At 37.3% G+C, this 15971-nt stretch overlaps 1 protein-coding gene across 1 annotated transcript in view; it reads left to right on the forward strand.

The window, feature by feature from the left end:
- CERKL (ceramide kinase like) overlaps window positions 1–15971 on the forward strand; it is a 50878-nt gene that overhangs the window by 12169 nt on the left and 22738 nt on the right. Inside the window, 1 exon segment of the mRNA XM_030952141.1 lies at window positions 8945–9187. Within this exon segment, the coding sequence (XP_030808001.1) occupies window positions 8945–9187 (243 nt within the window).

Consider the following 15971-nt stretch of genomic DNA (forward strand, 5'->3'; position numbering starts at 1 on the left):
TAGAGAGGAGCTATTGTATGAGCTTGTTTATGTCAATATTTTAATAATTTATCTTTATAACTGCTTTTGACTATATTTATAGTAACATTGGCACCCTGTGTACAGAAGATAAAATCAGCGCTGAAAGGAAACTTGCATCCATCTGGAAGCAATAAACTTTTCTAAAAGACTGCACAGTGTTACTTAATCCTGTGATTTCTCACTGTGAGTGAAATTAAGGTTTGGTTCAGTTGTGTCACATCATATTGGTATCAAATCTTTTGTGAGAGCTATGTCATAGTGTTAAGCTACAAAAAAAATTAAAATTTATGACAGTCTGAGATTGTAATTTCCTCAGTCACAGAATTATGCATCATTGCAAATGGAGTCAATTCTAGATAATAAAAATAATTGTAATACCAGAAAGCTTCTGGAGAGTTGCATTTTGTAAGCTTTCTCTTTATATGAAGTGCTAATTTGTATACTGCACAATTGACTAAGGATACCTTAAATTTGGTGTTGCATTCTAAGTAATTTTTGTATTGTACATCTATCATGTAGTAGAAATTATATTTTTGTTATGACAAAGTATTTTATAAAGTTAGAGAAATATGAACAGTGTTCATAAGGAGAAAGGGGGGAAAAATCCATATTGTAAAGATCATCTAATACAATTCTGGGGTTTTTTTTGCGCTTTTCCTTTAAGTTTGTTACAAGTGTGGTGTACATGAACAAAATAGGATTCACTCACCCCTGCAGGCAAAGTGGTGTAGCCTGCATTCTTCCTGTTCCTAAGTGGCAACTGAGCACTGGGGTGAGGGAAGGGTTTTATGCTTGTCAGAGGATTCTGGTGGTGCTATTGCCGTCTCTTGCCCTTGGGCTAGTGCAGGAGATGCAGATACAATGATACAAAGGATCACAGAGTTTCCTTCATAAATCTCTGGAAAAAAAAGAAACAGACCAGACACCAATGAGGATAAAGCCAAACGTGTAGAAGTTTGTGGATGAGCTCATCTCGCAGCTGATAGCTATGCTTTGATAACTAAAAGCATGACTTGCTAGGGTACATGAATTATCCACAGTTTACAGAAGGAACTTGAATTGTGTTTACAATGGGCTGCTTGTTCTTTTTTACTGAAGAAAATGTTTCTTGAAAACCTTTTCCAGGAGAAACTAAAATTCAGATATTTGAGACATAATGAATTCCCTGAACACTGATATTCAGCAATATGGATGGTTTCTAAATCTGTATTTGAGGCTGAGGCAGATCTGGTGCAAGTAAGGCTCCAAGTAAAAGTAACTGTTAACTTGTATTAATAAAACTCAGTAATAATATGTGGCCATAAGAGGTCATTTGTTTCCCCACTTCCCCTTATTTTCTGAAATGACAGAAGTAATTGCTGTGATTGTAACATAAATTAGTAGGTACCAAACACTGTGTATGTGTGAGATGTTTTTGAGGAAATGTAAAATTAGGCTCATGTTTCCTCTTTGGGGATTCTTTAGTATATTTCAGCTCTGCTAGCCCACTCTATTAAATCATGTAGGCTACTAAATACCAGTCTTCTCTTTATTTCAGAAATCTCTCTCAAAATAAATTCCATTTTATGATGGATGTGTGGTTGGTCTGTGTAAGACAAGTCATTTTATCTGATACATATGTTTGCAGAGGTCTTGGGAAATGATGGAAATCAGTGACACTTTTTACCGTGTTGTTACTCTGAAGTTTCTACTATAAGTCCTCTTACTAAATGAAAAGCCTCAAAGTTTCAGCCATTAAACGAAAGGTTTGCAGCTACTTGTCAAATCATATTATGAAATTAGGCAGTATGTGGGCCATATTCTTAATATAAAATGTAGAGCTTTCTATAGTACATTTCCAGTGACCTCTTTCTTGCTCTGGTGTTAATAAGAAAGTGTAATTATTAAAAGCAAAGCTTTTGCTTCATGCATCCTCTCAACTGCTTCAGGATGGGAATGAGTCTGCCTTGCTTCCTTTCAGCTTACCTTGTTGTTCTAGCATTATTCCCAATAGATCTTGATGCTATTTTTAAATTCATCATCTCCCTCAAATGTATTTGTAGAATGAAGGGCAAACTCTTCCTTAAGGTGAAGCTTTTTCTCTGGCACACTGTTAGGCCTTCTGCTAAAGCTCCAATCACACTTTTTTGCAGAGGTATTTATTCAATAAGCTGTCTGCCTTCTTTTCAAACTGCCAGTGTCAGTATGTTTTTCTAATGAAATTCTGCCATTATCCTGTAGTTAATAAGCAAGGTACTTCACTGCTCTATGTGAGAGCTGAGTCAGGACCCTAATGAAAGCTTGATGGATAGATGTCTGATGAGCCTCATTAGAAGAGGAAAGGCCTTTTCCATGGCCTGCTGGGCATCAAGCAGACTCAGGAGGCTGTGTCACTGACGAGTGACACAGTGACAAGTGTCACTCTGAGATCTGGTCATGCTCACAGGGGAAGTCCCCAAGCCTGGCCTTTCTCCACAGGGCCTCAGCTCCAGCAAAGCCAGCCTCTGAGCTGTACTAAACTATGCTCTTACAGTATGGGGTCCTCTTTTCTTTTGCTTCAGCTAGAACTAAGTAGTTTGGTGATGGTTATTCTTTTCAGAAGTTTTTCTATTGCTATTTTTTAAAGCTCTAGTGAAACTTGACCAAATTTTAAGTCTTGATTCAGCTTGAGTCTGATCCAGTTCAAGACTTCAAGGACTGCATCAAATGTTCCCTAAAGCTGCCCTTCTTTCAGTTGCTGTGATAGGATGCTGTGCACAGGGGCTGTGTGTGCAACAGCCCTGTGGTTTGGTGGGGATGTTCAGAAGCTTGAGGATTAGTTTTTAACAGATATGGTGGAGAACAGGGGCTAGGATCAGCTGGTTGTGGTGTCTTGGGGGAAAGAACCGTTTGAAAAGTAGTGAGAGACAAGACAGGAAGGTGAAAGGTAGGAGGTTACAGTCTTGGATGGATTTACCCGTGCTGTGAATATAGTAAAATTGTAAAGAAACAAGTGAAATTATTCTGTTATGTAATGTAAACCTTTATCCCATGACTGAGATTTGCATTGGAAAAGTACTTGGGTTTTTGGCTAGTATTGCATTGAAGAATTGAAACCTGAAGTACAAATTTGTTCTGGAATTTTATTTTTTAAATATGTCCATTATTCTTCATAAAAATATTCTTTTTAGAGGTAGCTATCTGTAATAGCTTAGTAGTTTAAAATAAGATGACTTTAAGCTAGAATAGTGAATCACTCCTTGTCCAATGAAACATAACTGAATGTGTCATTATTATTTTGTAAAGTGGAATTTTATTCTGGGACTTTTCATTTATTTTTTTTTAATGTATAAGATGTCACTAGAACTCTTAAAATTAAGAGAAACCGTTGTGCATCTTTTCCAGTTCTTACTGACTCTTGCTGATCTGTGTGATCTTTGGGGAATTAGCAATTGGAAGTGAAAATGCACAGCAGATTGGCTCAGGCCATGTTGACTTCCTGCTGATGAAAGGAGACAGTCCCAGTTCTTCCTTCTTCCCTGCTGTGAATTTTCTTAGCACTTTGTAGCATCTCTAGTTTTATAGGACTTGTGTTGAACGGATTGTACTAAACAATGTGTCAGAAGACTAAGCCAGGGGAAAAGTGGGCAAGCTCTGTTACTTTAGGAGTTGATTTGACTCAGCTGGGCTCTGCCCAGAGCCAGACCTCAGGGAAAGGGCTGGACTGCACAGTCATGGCAGGGGAGTCCAGGGTGGGTGTCTATTGAGAGAGGGATTAGCAGGAAGGTCTTGCATTTGCTTGGCAAAATACATCACTTCTCCCTAAGATTCTCTAGAGGAGAAGAATGAAAATGGGTTGTATTCCTGTCAGATGTTTTTAAGCTCAGTTTTCTGCCCTGAAGGAATACAGCTGCTGCTGCAAGTGAATAGCTGCCATTAAAAGGTGAAGTGAGTAGTTGCACCCTGCTTTTTCTCTCCAGCTCTGCAAAAACTCAGATGCATCTCTTCAGTCCCTTGTAATACTTTCTGAGCTCCTTGCTGCTCCCAAGCAGGTCATTGCACATAGTCTGAGAAATGTATTTCTAGATTGGACCCTTTCTTGTGTTAAACTTCTCCTGTAAAGCCTTTTCAAAGGACTAGAGTAATGTAAAATTAATCTTCAAACAAAAACCAGCCCCTCCCCAACCTGGCACTGGCTGTACCACCTTCTCCTCAGCTTACTGTTGGATACTTTGGCAAGCAGAAACTGCAATTTTGCTTTCTCTGCTTACAGAAGACAGTAAGAGGCATAGCATCAAATTTTGCCATGAAATGTTGCATGACTTACCTTTTTGAAATAAGAAATCATTCAAAATGTATGTGTTTTGAAATAGCTTTTCTGTCTCATGTTTAGAGTAGTTAACTAAGTGCTAAATAGTCAGAAAAGCTTTACACTTTTTCTTGGCTTTTCTGGCAAGAGTGATCATATCTGCTTTTCTCACTGCCAGCCCTTCTTGATCAATAAGTAGCTGAAAACTGTAGAGGTTTTATGAATCAGCTGCATGCTGCTTTCTGTGCTTTGCTGATTTACAGTGAGGGAAAAATAGACTTAGTAACTCATGGGCTAATAGGTGCTGGTTTATAGGCATTAGACATTATATTAAATATTCCTAGTCAGAGATTTATAGACATACTGTTAATTTTTTTTTAAATTATATTTATTTTATTTTTGGGTTTATATTAATATAGTTATGTCTTATTGTATGTCATGAATGGTTATTTTGAAAGTAGTGTTCATATAGGATAGGATGGTCTGTGATCAATTTTATAATAAAGAAATGTTTTATAATAATATACTTCATTGATAAGTACTGATCACTGTATTTTCTTTTGTATGGTCTTGATGATTTTTAAAAATTTCTAATTGCTTCTGTTATACTTCACTCAGCTATATCAATCAACTATTAAGGAAGTAAACTTTGAGAACACAGTGGGGCAGAGAGTCTAAAATGTGTAAAATATTTATTTATTCATTATAGTCAGGAGGGCTAGGTACCTTGCCAAGGGTCATAGGAAGCATTTGTGACCAAGGGAGTATAACACTCTTTGCTTTGTGTCTAGTTCTTGTATTATTGTCACATTTTATGTGTGGTTTCTAGTATTTTCTATGTACTCCAGATATTTGTTATGGAAATGAAATCCTTCAGTTCCACATCTAGATGTTGGGCTTCTGTGGTAAGGTAACAGTCTAAAAAGTGGTTCCTTGTTGAAGTGTTGGTGTTTATATTTAAATACCACATTGTCTTTAGAACTGTTCTATTTTTCAGTTGTACTGCTTTTTTCTTTGTGTATATTTTCATCAATTTTGCTGTGAACATGAGGTAGCTAACACTCTTAACTAATTAAAATTTGGTTTACTATTTACAATTAAACTCTATTTGAGTGTATTAGTTCCTCATCTTTTGATTTAGCTCAGTCTGGTTGATTCAGACATAATTTTTGTGTTAAATAAGGGATTTGACTACCATAAATAGGAAAAAGGTAGGATAGTCTCATTGCTTGAAATTAGTGAGATGATAAATAGGGGCATAAAACTTCCTAGAAATTCATCTATCCAGGCAGATCTTTCTTTTTTTCATGCTGTATTTGGAAAAAAAAAAAGGGGACATGTGCAGAAACTGTGAGTACAATTAGCGTCAAGCAGATAAATCCAACTCTAATCCTGTTTACGCTCCACATCAGACAGATGTGCTGAGATTGATTCAGACAAGCCCTTGGCTTATAGTAACTTTTTTTTAAGTGCCATGTATTTTGGTTTTGTTGGATCTTTGTTAAATGTTAAGTGCTGTTGGTTTTGCTCTTCCCTAACGCCTGTAACCTACTTTATGCAGGTTCCCTCTCTGCTTTCATGATGACAGGGCAGCCTCGTAGAAGAGATTATCTTTATTCCTTGTAATTAAATTGACTTTTTTTTTTCAGAAGATACAACAATGGGAAGTGGGTACTGAATTAAATAAATAGCATGATATCTAATAGATGTACACTTAAATCTCTTGCAAGAACAGATGGTACCCAATATCTTTCTGAGTAATGTGAGAGGACAGTTAATGTCCTGAAACTGCTTGCAATAACCAATATGATACTAACGAGCCAATACGGTTTTCAAAGTTTAGAAAATGTTTACTACAAGATATACTTTATTGCAAAAGTAAGCTTGGTTGTTACCTCATTCTAGAAATATTTTATAAACACAGCTTATGACCTAAATTTTCTTTATCTTAATAAGTTGTTTTATAAAATTTTACTACATTTGAGATGGTCTTATTTTCAGCAAGGAGAGAAAATGAAAATTATAGAATATGCCTGGGATTTTATGCAGATTTCTTTACAACTTTAGGAAAAAAAGGGCTGTCCTAACCCTACTAGCTAATTCAATGTTTCCTCTAGAAATTAAAACTCAAGGATGTTGGTTTTTTACAATTCAGCATTTCTAGAGTTTATATCCTTTTCCAGGATGCATCTTGAAATGTATTCCTGTAAAACCAGCAAAGTCAGATAGTGGTTTTGAAAATCTAGTGCTGCCTTGTAAGAATGTTTGATAAATACAAGTAAGTAACTGACTGAAATAGCCACGAAAAGAAAATGCAGGCCTTACCTGACTTAAGACTAAATGTCATTTTATGAAAGCTAGTGGGGAATAAAAAGTGTTTTATCAGGCCTTCATTTTCTTTGACTTGTGCAGGATAAATAGGCTAATGTTTGTAACTTATATGTGGTGCATATCCATAACATTGGTGTAATAGAGTTCATGCTATACTCAACAGAACTAAGACTTAAATCCAAAATATGATTTATTTTAAAGAATTTAAAAAGCAAACCCACTTAGAATATTTGTGTTGTTCTGGGGAAATGAATGTTGCAGCTCAGTTACTGCTGCAGAGTGGTTGTGGTTATATTTCCTTTCTCCTAAAACATTGAGGTTGTGTGCTGGCATTTTCAGTGTACTGAATGTCTGACAGTGAGCCTTTGTGAAATAAACCTAATCAGACCCCTCAAAAATTCTATTTTAAAAGTTAAAACAAGTCTTTAATGTAGATATTAAACTCTGTAACGTTCTAGGTAATTTGGGACATCACCAGTCAGTTTTTCATTTCAGACCTACAAAGACTATTTACCCTTAATGTTTTAGAAGAGCAGTACAAATTTTGACAGAAATGAAGATCTTAGGTTTAGTAATGTTAGTACCAAGTTTGTTTGTACAATGTCCACTTTGAGTTTGTGTAACATCATAGTTCAAGTGGAATCATACAGTGTTTCTTCCCCCTTGGTTCCCTCATTTTTAAGAATACATTGACTGAAAATACTTTCTCAGCAGTACAGTACTTCAGGATTTTTTTTTACTTATTTAGTTGAGTTTTCTCCTGTTTATTTGCTGTGTACTTCTGAAAATATGCACTACAGACATTTCCTGTGTACTATTTAAATGCACACCAACATTTACATGTCACAATATTCCTGCTAAGAGTGGAAGTTAGTAGCTGATTTATGGAAATATTAGGATGATAGAGTATAACAAGTTGGTGAAAATATGTGGGAACTATACCGAGGTCATGCTTCTATTTGTCACAGGTTATTTGGTACAGAGCAGGAGAAAATGAATTGGTTGAGAATTGTGAGGAGAAGTCATATTGACTTGAGCTTTAGCTGTGTTAGCATGGATGAGGAGAAGTCATCCAGGATTCCTGGACAGAGAAATGATCGCTGCATAGCCTCCTTCCAGAAATGATGTTGAGAAATGACAGTGTCAAACTGTTACAATAATTGACAAAGTCATCTTTTTCCTGCCCAGAAAAAGTATATGACTTTCTGAAACCCCCAGCTTCATGTGGTGTAATGAGGAAGGGGGTGCTGTCCATCTTTCCCTGGGTGACAATTAAAATAGGTTTTCCCAACACTCCAGTACAGCATGAATAGTTATTCATCAAACAGAATCTACTGCAGTTTTTGCTATTGAGAAACCAGAGTTGTTGCTAGATTTGGGGAAGTTTTCTGCTTTCTATCATTTCTTGCCTTGGGCTGCAAAGGGACCTTTATTGATGTGCTGTATTCGGTCTGCTGTAATTATGAAGAACGCAGGGAAAATTTTCTTTCTGTGTCCAAAGAATTTGGTACCTACAGGAAGGGTGATATTTTTCCTTCAGTTTGTCTATTTTGCTTTGATTCTGAGGAATTGGAATGCAGCTCAAGAGAGCAGGAAAAGGAGAAGCCTGTACCATAGTGCCTCAGTTGATACATCTCCAAAAGGCACTTGGAAATGAAGTGGTAGCATCTGCAGGCACAGCATCCATGCAAATAACAGCCCCAAGATAACAAAACCTTCCCTTAGCTAACACAAATCTCTTCTGGGATGAGGATCTCAAACTGTGACAAGAACTTTTCTGAAACTGTTTTTCTTGTCTTCTAAACTGAATTCATAAATCAAAAATGAAAGCAAAGATGGGTACCACAGTTTTGGCTTATTTGTCTATTTTTCCTTGGCTGTTTTCTGATATGTTTCTGTTGTAAACACAAAAGGTAATGGTTGTATCAAATGAAAAAATATAGTTAGCTTGGGTCATAGCACACTATGATCTTCAAGTATGACTGCTATGATTGCTGTGATTTAGGTGAATAGAATAAAGAATTTGCTTTTTGAACCTGAATTAAAAAAAGTGTTTCCTAGAGTGTGAAATTTTAATAATTTTTTTGAACAACAGAAAGCTGAGTAAATAACCTCTTTGAAATTGCTTTGTTTGTACAGCTGGATACATAACAAAGTTGGTGAAACAAAAGACCAATGATTGAGGGAAATAATATGGCATAAGTTTCAATGCAAGCATGAACAGATGCAGGAGGTGAACCTAGAGATGAAGCCCTAACAATACTTTTAGTTGTTACTCCCAATCACTCTAATAATGCTTTTCTTTTTATTTTTTTCCCCTTACAGGTGATTCTGGTGTGGCTTTACAGGCTCAAGAGGAGATTATTGAAATGAAGGATGTATTTTCAGTAAAACTGAAGCGTCGTCGTTTTGCAGGGCAGCAAAAAGGTGGTACTTTGTTGGGTATCACAATTTTTAAATGCTTGAATAAAGAAGAGAACAAGCTTACAGACTGTGCTATCCATTTAAATAACTTAAGTGAAGATCATTGTCAGTCATGGTTTAGACATCTGAAGGAAATTTTAAATGGTAAGCATTTAATAGAGTTTGCTGTCATATTTATTTCTATTGGCAATACATGAGGCTGTCTGAAGCTCAGAAACATCTTGCCTGTGGAAATTAAAACACAGATATGAATCTTATTTCTGGCAAATGTTTACTACTGAAGTTTTACATAGTCAAGCGTAAAATCTAGGAAAGTGACAATAATTGAGTAATGTATCTGTAAAAATGAAACAAGTTGATGTTATTTTTGGAAGTTTTGGAAGCCACTGAAAATAAGTGGTTTTCTTTATTCTGACTGAAGAGTCTTCTGGGAAATCTGCTTCTGGAGTATAACATACTTAGTTGATATTTTCACTTGAAATTGCATCACGCCTGATACTACAGTAGTTGTACTTCTGGGAACTCTTCAGGAACTTTCTGGTTTAGGAAATCCCACTTGAGACCTCCATATTCTTTAGGAGCCTAATGGGAGAGACTTTCCTCATCTTCATAAATTCACAGGTGGTAGTGCTCTGTAGGACTCTTGTTGCTTAATTTGATACAAAACTTATTTGCAATAGTGATGGGATGCAATCCTTTACTGTAAAAATATCTTTCTGTGTTTGCCTAGGCTAATGCCAATTTCAGAATGCTTTGTTTAACCAGTTTTAGGGTTGGTGGGTTGGGGTTTTTTAATTTTATTTTATGGAAGCTCTATCAAAATTATGAAAAAAATATTCACCATATGGGGAAAAGAGCCTCCCAAGAAATGCAAGCCTTTCACTGAAGTTTATATTTGAAAGGCACAGAACATAGCACACTTTTGATATAAATAACCAAAACTACATCCCTTCCCCAATACCAAACTCTGATTTAGCTCCAAAAGGTGCCTCTATTTACAGATTATAGCAAATGAGTTTGTTTATTTCAGAAGAAAAGCAGTCTGTCTTGTGACACCCTATTAGAACTCCAGCTGAATTGTTAAGACAGAGCCAGATTATAGAATTCAAATCTTGTACATCTGTAGTGTTTGTGACAACACTTTGAATAAGAATTTATGGTGTGCTTCTACTAAAGTTTCACAAGCACATATTAAAGAAACAACATGAGTTATTAATGGTGCACTCTTGCATTGTTTGTTTACAATATGCTTTGGATTTTCCCAATGAAGATGTGTATTAAAAAGTGCCTTCCCTTTTCCCCTTTTGAAAGACTTTATCATGAAATATTTCAATCTGCACAAGTGCCAGGATTCCTGTAGATCTCCAGCTTCCCATAAAGGCAAGGACATTTGCATAAGGAGCAAATGTCTGTTTTGTTCCTAGATTACTCTCCATCTATCAGGAGCAGTGATACCCTATGTTCACAGAAAAAAAGCTGCAGTATCTCTAGCTCAGGTTGCCTTGACCTCGAGGTGCAGTCTGTGTTTTATAGGTTTGTAACTGGAAGCCACCTGAACCCAAAAAGAAAGTGTTCTGTGCATTGCTGTTTCAAGTTCTTGCTTCAGTCTCTCTCTAGAAGCTCAGACCTTGTACAGATGTTTTTTGGATCTCTGATCTGTACATTTTTTTCTCCTTGCCTTCTACTTCAGGAATAAACAGGACTCAGAGAGATAAAAATAACCAAATGAAACCCTCACCATACCAGTTGCTAATGTGTATATTCTTCTAAGTCTGAACTAAAAGTATACAATGCAGCTGAGTTCTGTTAATTTCTCAGTGGCTGATATTTCTGTGGGAAACTATAGTAAGTTTTCACAGTTTTTACTGCAGCTTTTTTATTTTTCTTTCTTTTTTTTTGTAATAGTGCTGGAGTCATTCTTGTTCATGAGCTCAAATTGGCTGCTTCTGGTTTTATCCTTCTGAAGTAGTAAATATGACTTCTCTGCCCTCCCTCGTCCCCCAGTCTATCTGATCACAAAGTAATTTTTCATTAACAGCTGCATTGTTTACATGAAGGATTTTTTAAATTGTTTCTGGGCTAGATCAAATTAAAAGGAGGTGATTTATCAAAGTAGAACATATATCTATAGATTTGGTCAATAATATTTAGACATTCTGACAAATGGGAGCACATGTTACTGACAGGTGTGTTTCCTCTGCAGATAAATTCAATTTCTACTTGTTTACCTTACTCTTTGACACGTTTTTAGGTTTTTATGCATATACATTAATTAGGGAACAACAATAGCAAGTTTATTGGTGATAGTATGAGACAAAGTTTATCTGGAGGTTTCTAATGAAGATTTTATTTTTTCTGAAGTTTCACATAGACAGTTTTTTTTTTTTACAGTGTGATCTGTGTCTGGCATGACACGTCATGTCATAAATGGTTTTTCCCTGTTCGTTTTTATTATCTTCACAGTGAGTGTCCTCTGTTGCTTTGACTTTGTGTTCAGAGTACTTCAATTTAAAGTTTAACTGAGCTGTAATTTTTTATGAAGCCTGTTATCATGTAAGTGAGCACACACAGATTTAAGTGTTTAGAATTTAGTTACAGTGACTGCCATTATGGTTCTTTCTGTGTGTGTGTGACAGGATAACAAAATAAACGTACCACCATCTTCCCATATTTGAGGAAGTTCTTATTTTCTACCTGCTGTTGCTGCTGTTGCAGTGCATGCCAACTAGATATGACAAGCTTGCTCACTGATAGAGTGCTCCTGAAATCTGATCTGTACATCACATGTGTGTTAAACTGCTGTAAGATAACCACTGCCATCTTTATGCACCTCTGGAGCCTTGGCTCTGGGCTGGCTCCTGGAAGGCCCCAAAGGGTCTAGAAGGATCTAGTGTGCTGTTATCTTGTGTCAGCCCTGCCCTGCTGCACACCCCACTCTCATGATTTCCATTTGTACATCACATCTTTTTGTACAGGATTTACAGGCATGGCACGTGGGGACACACTGTGTCAGTAGAATTCACTGTTTCATCTAAAATCCTCTACACCTGCAAATACATAGTGGTTCTGAAAGAGTTGAGGCAGGCTCAAAAATGAGAGAAAATGTACAGTTGTCAGTGCTCATCAATTGTTTTTTAACAAGATAACACTTACTAGTAGCTGATTTGAAAAAGCTTTACTTAAAAACTCTGTAAACTAACAAGACAGTAAATGTGGTTAAGAATAAATGATAAAGTACCAAAAAAAGCACAAAGTGCATTTTATTTTTATCTGCTGTTCTGTAGTATCTATCATACGAGGATTTGATATGAAAGCCTGAAACTTCATGCATGAAGTTTTAATTAAACCATTAATGTTAAACATTAACTTTGCTTAGTTAATATTAACAGTGGTGTCTCCATAGTTACATCAACGACTCTATCTCATATTGTTAGTTTTTCTCATGTATAATATTCCTAATGTTATATAAAGTATTTATAAATGTAGGTGGTAATGACATGATTCCAGGCTCTTAACTTTTGTAACATAAACCCATTTTGCTGAGGCTGGGGCCTGAAAGCAGCACAGATGTATGTCTGAGCACAGCGTCTCTGCTGCCCCAGGAGCCTTTGTTTTCAGAACACCCTGATTGACCCACCACCCTTCATGGTTCACTGATTCACTTGATAGATCAAGTTTAAACTAGTGCATATTAGCACATTTGTTAGTACTAGGGGAACAGTTGGCCTTCCTGCTTTAGGCTGCTGGCTCGTTTCAAATGGAGCAGCCAGGGAAAACAATAACAGAATACCAGTTAGGGGAGCCCCAAAAGGCTGGCAGACTGGGATCAGTTGCACACAGTAGTCAATGACATTGATTCATTCATATAGATGTTGTTTAAAGACAATTAAAAGATTATTATTCAAAAACACTTTAAAGAAGCTTCACAATTATATTGTGTGAAAGTTTAATCTTTGGCTGTTACAGGATATGCTTTCATTAAACTCAGTTGTTTGGTGCGTTCTAATGTGTCCAGTGCACACCAGGAATGATAAAGTAATAAATTTTGTCATGATCATCCATTCATGTCAGTTGGCAATTATTTGGCACAAATAAAATCACTTCTGTAGGGCACCGTCTCTGCTCAAATGTTTGTGAAAAATATTTCTGTCAATGTAATATTTTATCTCTCTAAAAAAGTAAATTGATATTCAAATAGTCATAAAGAGAATATTTTAATACTTTCCTGTGAATTCATTTGGTTCTTGAAAGTCTTGCTGCGATTTATGTATTAACTCTGATATGCTTTTCAGCAATAGCCCAATATACATAATCATAAATACAGTTGTTGGTTTAGAATGGTTTAATGAATTAATTTTTCTTAAAAAATTAAATTCAACCATTTCCTCAAAAATCTAGGATTTTTCTTCACCAACTGAAAAGTCTATTTTCTTTTGCCTCCATAGGATTTCTTTTGAAACTTTATATTGCCACCTAGGGTTAAATTTTTACATCTCACATGCAAAAACATTGAAGTGAGATAGTGATATTTGCTTTTCTCTGTTCAGTTTTCTCCTGATGTCTATTTTGCAGAACTGTAACTCACACTGTCTGGGTAACAGAAGTTTTGACACTTCATCTGCTTTCTCTACTTCTACAAACTGTGCTTTTCTATTCTTTCCCCCTGCTTTGTCCATTGTACTCTTATATTTTGTATGTTTGGGGGTGTGGTTTTGGTTTGTTTTTTGTAACGCTAAAGGTATGCACAGATATCCATGGCTGAAGTCAGTTTTTACAGTTTTTTAGCTCTGGGTGTTGATTTGGGGGGGTTGAGTGTTAGGAGGATCAGCTGATCACAGTTTCTTGTAAATAAGATAAGAAAGATGACAGCACATCTATGAATTTAGTTAAATGTTTTCTCTTTTGAAGCAGGAGTCCTTATTCTTATAAGTTTTCCATTTAATTTTTAAATGGGAAACTTATAATTTGCCTGATGCTTTAGGCAAATTAAAAAGTCACAGAAATTATTTTTTTGGTCTTAATATTTATATAACTTCTAAAGGACTGAAACAATACCAGTTAGTAGATGTCAATTAAGACATAATGTAATGTCTTATGGTAATTATTTATATGTATTAATAGCCTTTGGGAGCTTTTGTTTAGACTTCCTTGTTTGTGTTGTAATTCCTGTAAAAAGACATTCCACTGCAGTACATACCTGCAGTGCTTCTTTCTGTTTCCAGAGAATGAAGATGATTTTGGGTTGGAATGGGTCTCTGGAGATGATCTGTTCTGGTTTCCTGCTCAGGGCAGGTGAGCTTCTAATAAAGATCAGGTTGCTAAGAGCCATGTCCAGAGAAGTTTTGAAAATCTCTATGGATAGACAGTGTTATCCATGGCTAGCTGCCCTCATTGTGAAGGGTGTTTTTCTTTATTTCACGCTGGAATATTCCTTGTGCCACTTGTGTCCATGGCCTCTTTGTCCCTGCACCTGCAGGAAGCCTGGCTTGGTGGCCTGTGGCTCACACAGGAGATGTTCAAGGAAAGATTTTGGTAGATTTGTCCTTGGGGCTGGCCAGGCCGGCTGCCGCTGCCTCCTGCCGGCGGCCTGCTCCGGCCCCTTGCTGTAGGGGCAGCTCCATGTCAGACCTGCTGCCTTCATCTCTCTTGGCCTGGGAGGCTGCAAGTGGGGGCAGCTCTTCAGCTTCAGGCTCAGGAGATGCTGGGAACAAGACTGTAGTGACATCCTTTGGACTGCTGACTGCCCTCTTGTTCTGCAGCCCAGCGAGCCCCTGCCCGTCCTGGCTGCCCTGGCACCGTTCCCTCATGTCGGTTCTGGTCCCTCAGGAGCTGCAGTGCTCTCTGAGGTGCTGGAGCTGCCAGTGCTCTCTGAGGCGCTCCCTGCTGGAGCTGCCAGTGCTCTCTGAGGCGCTCCCTGCTGGAGCTGCCGGTGCTCTCTGAGGTGCTGGAGCTGCCAGTGCTCTCTGAGGTGCTGTGGTCTGGAGCTGCCAGTGCTCTCTGAGGCGCTGTGGTCTGGAGCTGCCAGTGCTCTCTGAGGCGCTGTGGTCTGGAGCTACCAGTGCTCTCTGAGGTGCTGGAGCTGCCAGTGCTCTCTGAGGTGCTCCCTGCTGGGCCTGGCCCCATCCCATGCTCGGAGGGCTTGGCTGGCTCTGGTGCTGGGCTTTGGCTTTGTCCTATCGAACATCATCAGACTTTTCTCAGACCTTTCTTGTAGCTGATCAGGGTCCTCATGAACAGCAACCCTTCCCTACAGCACATCCACAGTCCTCACCAAGTTCCCTATTTTCATTTTCCTCCTTTTTGAAAGAGATGCATTTGAGCACAGGTGGCTGTTACTGCAGGCATTCAGGATTCTCCAGGATTAGTTTGCTGTGCAATGACTTGGCACTCTATGCAACATTTTCACATAAACATGGTTATACATTTTTTGTGTATGATTTTGAGGTTATAGCAGCGAACTGATACAATAATTTCCTTCAGTATATTTAAGAACTCTTCTAAATTTTCTGACACAAACTGGATAAAGAGCTAGTTTTCCTTTGAAGATTCTTTGATGTGTTGAAATAAATGGAAAATTATCTCTGTGACTTCTATAATTATGTTTTGATCTTAAGGAATACTTTCCTCTTTAATGTTGAAATAGTGTTTAGCTATAATTTCTTTAATAACTTTAATTTCTTTTTAGTAACTGTTTCTGATCAATTGTTGAGGTAGAGTAAGTGGAATGAGCTGCAGGAAGTCCCTGCTGACACTCTGAAGGTACATGTGGCTGCAAAAATTGAGGTAGTATTCTTCATGGGCAGGAAAATGTGCTTTCACTCTTGGCTCCCTATGTAGCTCCTTTGGCTACTACTAATTTTGTTCTTGAATGTTGAAAGCAGTACACTTGCCAAATATTCTAGCTTTTGGCTAAGAAAGTGATAGTCTA

The sequence above is a fragment of the Camarhynchus parvulus genome, chromosome 7 (genome assembly GCF_901933205.1).
Source record: "Camarhynchus parvulus chromosome 7, STF_HiC, whole genome shotgun sequence".
Classification (NCBI taxonomy): Eukaryota; Metazoa; Chordata; class Aves; order Passeriformes; family Thraupidae; genus Camarhynchus; species Camarhynchus parvulus.